At 39.0% G+C, this 2,500-nt stretch overlaps 2 protein-coding genes across 2 annotated transcripts in view; one reads left to right on the top strand and one right to left on the bottom strand.

Annotated features, from left to right (window-relative positions):
* LOC125035221 overlaps positions 1 to 1,541 on the bottom strand; it is a 1,639-nt gene extending 98 nt beyond the window's left edge. Inside the window, exons 1-4 of the mRNA XM_047627482.1 lie at positions 1,299 to 1,541; positions 562 to 741; positions 288 to 391; positions 1 to 144 (exon numbers count right to left, since the gene is read on the bottom strand). The exon at positions 1 to 144 is cut by the window's left edge and continues 98 nt beyond it. Of these exons, the coding sequence (XP_047483438.1) occupies positions 103 to 144; positions 288 to 391; positions 562 to 741; positions 1,299 to 1,353 (381 nt within the window). The 5' untranslated portion in view covers positions 1,354 to 1,541 and the 3' untranslated portion in view covers positions 1 to 102. The remainder of the gene's footprint in view (positions 145 to 287; positions 392 to 561; positions 742 to 1,298) is intronic.
* The window catches only part of LOC125035172 (low-density lipoprotein receptor-related protein 4-like), a 178,386-nt gene that overhangs the window by 113,890 nt on the left and 61,996 nt on the right, over positions 1 to 2,500 (top strand). The window lies entirely within an intron of this gene.

Here is a 2,500-nt window from a genome sequence, read left to right as displayed (position 1 = left end):
TCCTCGGGGAAGACGCTGCGCCCCACGGCAAGATGAGTCAGCAGCTCGCCAACCGAAGGTGATCCAAGTTCAAGATGAAGGCGGACGCGTAGCAGTGACGCTTCATTCAGTGTCACTGTTGATGCATCCCTGGACTGTTTCCAGCTGGGAGGCGATAGAAAAGAAATTGACGTTAGCAAAGTGTACCCTCGGCTGTCATGAATGAAATATTTTAATGAACAGCAGTTGATGAACAATGTTCTGTGTCCATGTTTATTTTATTTTATTTATTTTATTTCTTTATTTACCTTTCCGTTCTTGGTCATCATGCATATCATGATCGAAGGAAAAGTATTATCCGACGACATCATATCCCGGATGAAGGCCAGAGGTCGGCCTCCACGAGAGGGCTCTGGTGGGAGAAATGTTCAAGCATCGTATAAAAAAATTGACCGTATACTAGGCCGTGCTGGATTTAAATTGGCATTTGATAGGGAGCTTAGACAATCCCTTTATTACCCAGTGATGGGGTTAAAAGGTATATAGTGACAAAGAACATTTCATAAAAGTTCTTTAACATACTTGTCTGTGGTAAGTCGGAGCCGGTACTGTTCTTATGGCATTCCCTCAGGTTCTCCATGAACGCGGACCGGTCAGTGAGAGCCTCCCTCATGGTCTCGGGTAGAATCCTCAACACGCATGTGATGACCTTTGGCAAACTCTCCAATGTGACCGTGGTATTGGTAGAACCCTCTGACTGCGCTATTTTATTTTTTTTTTTTTGAGTGGAGACATGGGTCAGATACCTTTGTATAACCTGTATACGCACACACGCACACACACACACACACACTCACACACAGACACACACACACACACACACACACACACACACACACACACACACACAGACCCACACACACACACACACAAACACACACACACAAGCAAACATATATGCATACACATACACATGTATATGTATACATATGTGTATGTATATATAGTTGTACACACACACACACACACACACACACACACACACACACACACACACACACACACACACACACACACACACACATATATATATATATATATATATATATAAACACACACATATATCTACACATACATTCAAATATACATATACATACACATATATACGCACAGAACACATATATATTGCACAAGGAATGATCATCTCAGTATGTAGGAATTAACAGATGTAAAAAACACACAAGCCAGCTGGAGGCGGCACTTTCCAACATCTGTGACCTACCCATTGTTACCCATTTGACTATTTCAATTGCTCTTACCAAATGCATCGACGACAAACACAGCCAATAGTAAAGCTATCACGTGGGCCTTCATCTTGACTATAGTTCTGCTGGAGAGAGAGAGAGAGAGAGCGAGACAAAGGAAGATGGTTAAATTCAGTAGTTTTTACAATCACATCTTCGTGAAAAAAATCGTAAAAGAGAAAATAATGATGATAACCAAAACCCTGAACCAAAAAAAAGGAGAAAAAAAGACAATGTTCCAATTCAAAATGACACAGTAAAAATACAACAAACATGATAGGGTTAAAGGAATACCTTGCTGCTGTAGCCAACGTCGTTGTGGATAGGGAGACACGGAGATGCCTTATATACCAACTTTTGTAAGTATTTATCTCGGTCCGTCGCATCTCTGCCATGTTGACGCTACAAGGCCACCTCGAAGTATCATTAAGTTGATGTTCCTTAGCGCAACTAAAGCTCTTTAAGATTTATACATTGAGCTGAATGTACATAATTCACCGTGACAAAATGTAGGAGTGCAAGATGCATAAATGGCGAGTTTAATGAAGTTATTGATCTTCGACAATCTGAATTTAATAGTAATAATAATGATAATAGAAACGGAGCGATGATTATAATCTTATGTATGATACACTAGTGGAGTTTACTAACATTATACGTTACTATATGTGATTTGTTCATCTCCTATCAGTGTTTAATACTATAAATACTTTTGAATTTCCGATTATGTTCCGATAGCGTAGAAGATAGGAAAGCGAGTACCTTCATTTTTACGCACATTTTTTTTTTCATTGATTGTATGTCTACCTTTGACTTTATTGTTTTATTCTTAGGGTCAGCATGATGCAGCAAACACTTGCCTTTCCAGGTACAGGAAACATGGGCGTAGTTTACCACTGTCCTGAGTCATTCTGGTTTTCTGTGCTATTTGGCAGTACCACATTATGTCGTTCAAAATAGATTCTTTTTCTCCAAAGTCTTTTTTTTTTTTAAATAGTGATATACCCTTAGATCTATTTCTATACGGATATGAGGTCTATAATATTTATATAGTATCATAGCGAAATCAAGTTATCTAAACCTATTGTGGCTACGAAGAACACAGATATACGAAAAGAAATTCGAAAGACCGAACTGAAAAAGTGCGGTGGACGAGGGACGCAATAAAAAAAAAAAAAAAAAAAAAGATCTTGCGTTGCATTCACCCGCGATCACTC

Source organism: Penaeus chinensis, chromosome 2 (assembly GCF_019202785.1).
Source record: "Penaeus chinensis breed Huanghai No. 1 chromosome 2, ASM1920278v2, whole genome shotgun sequence".
Taxonomy (NCBI): Eukaryota; Metazoa; Arthropoda; class Malacostraca; order Decapoda; family Penaeidae; genus Penaeus; species Penaeus chinensis.
Note: the sequence above shows the minus strand (reverse complement) of the source record. Positions and strands in the feature narration are given on the sequence as shown.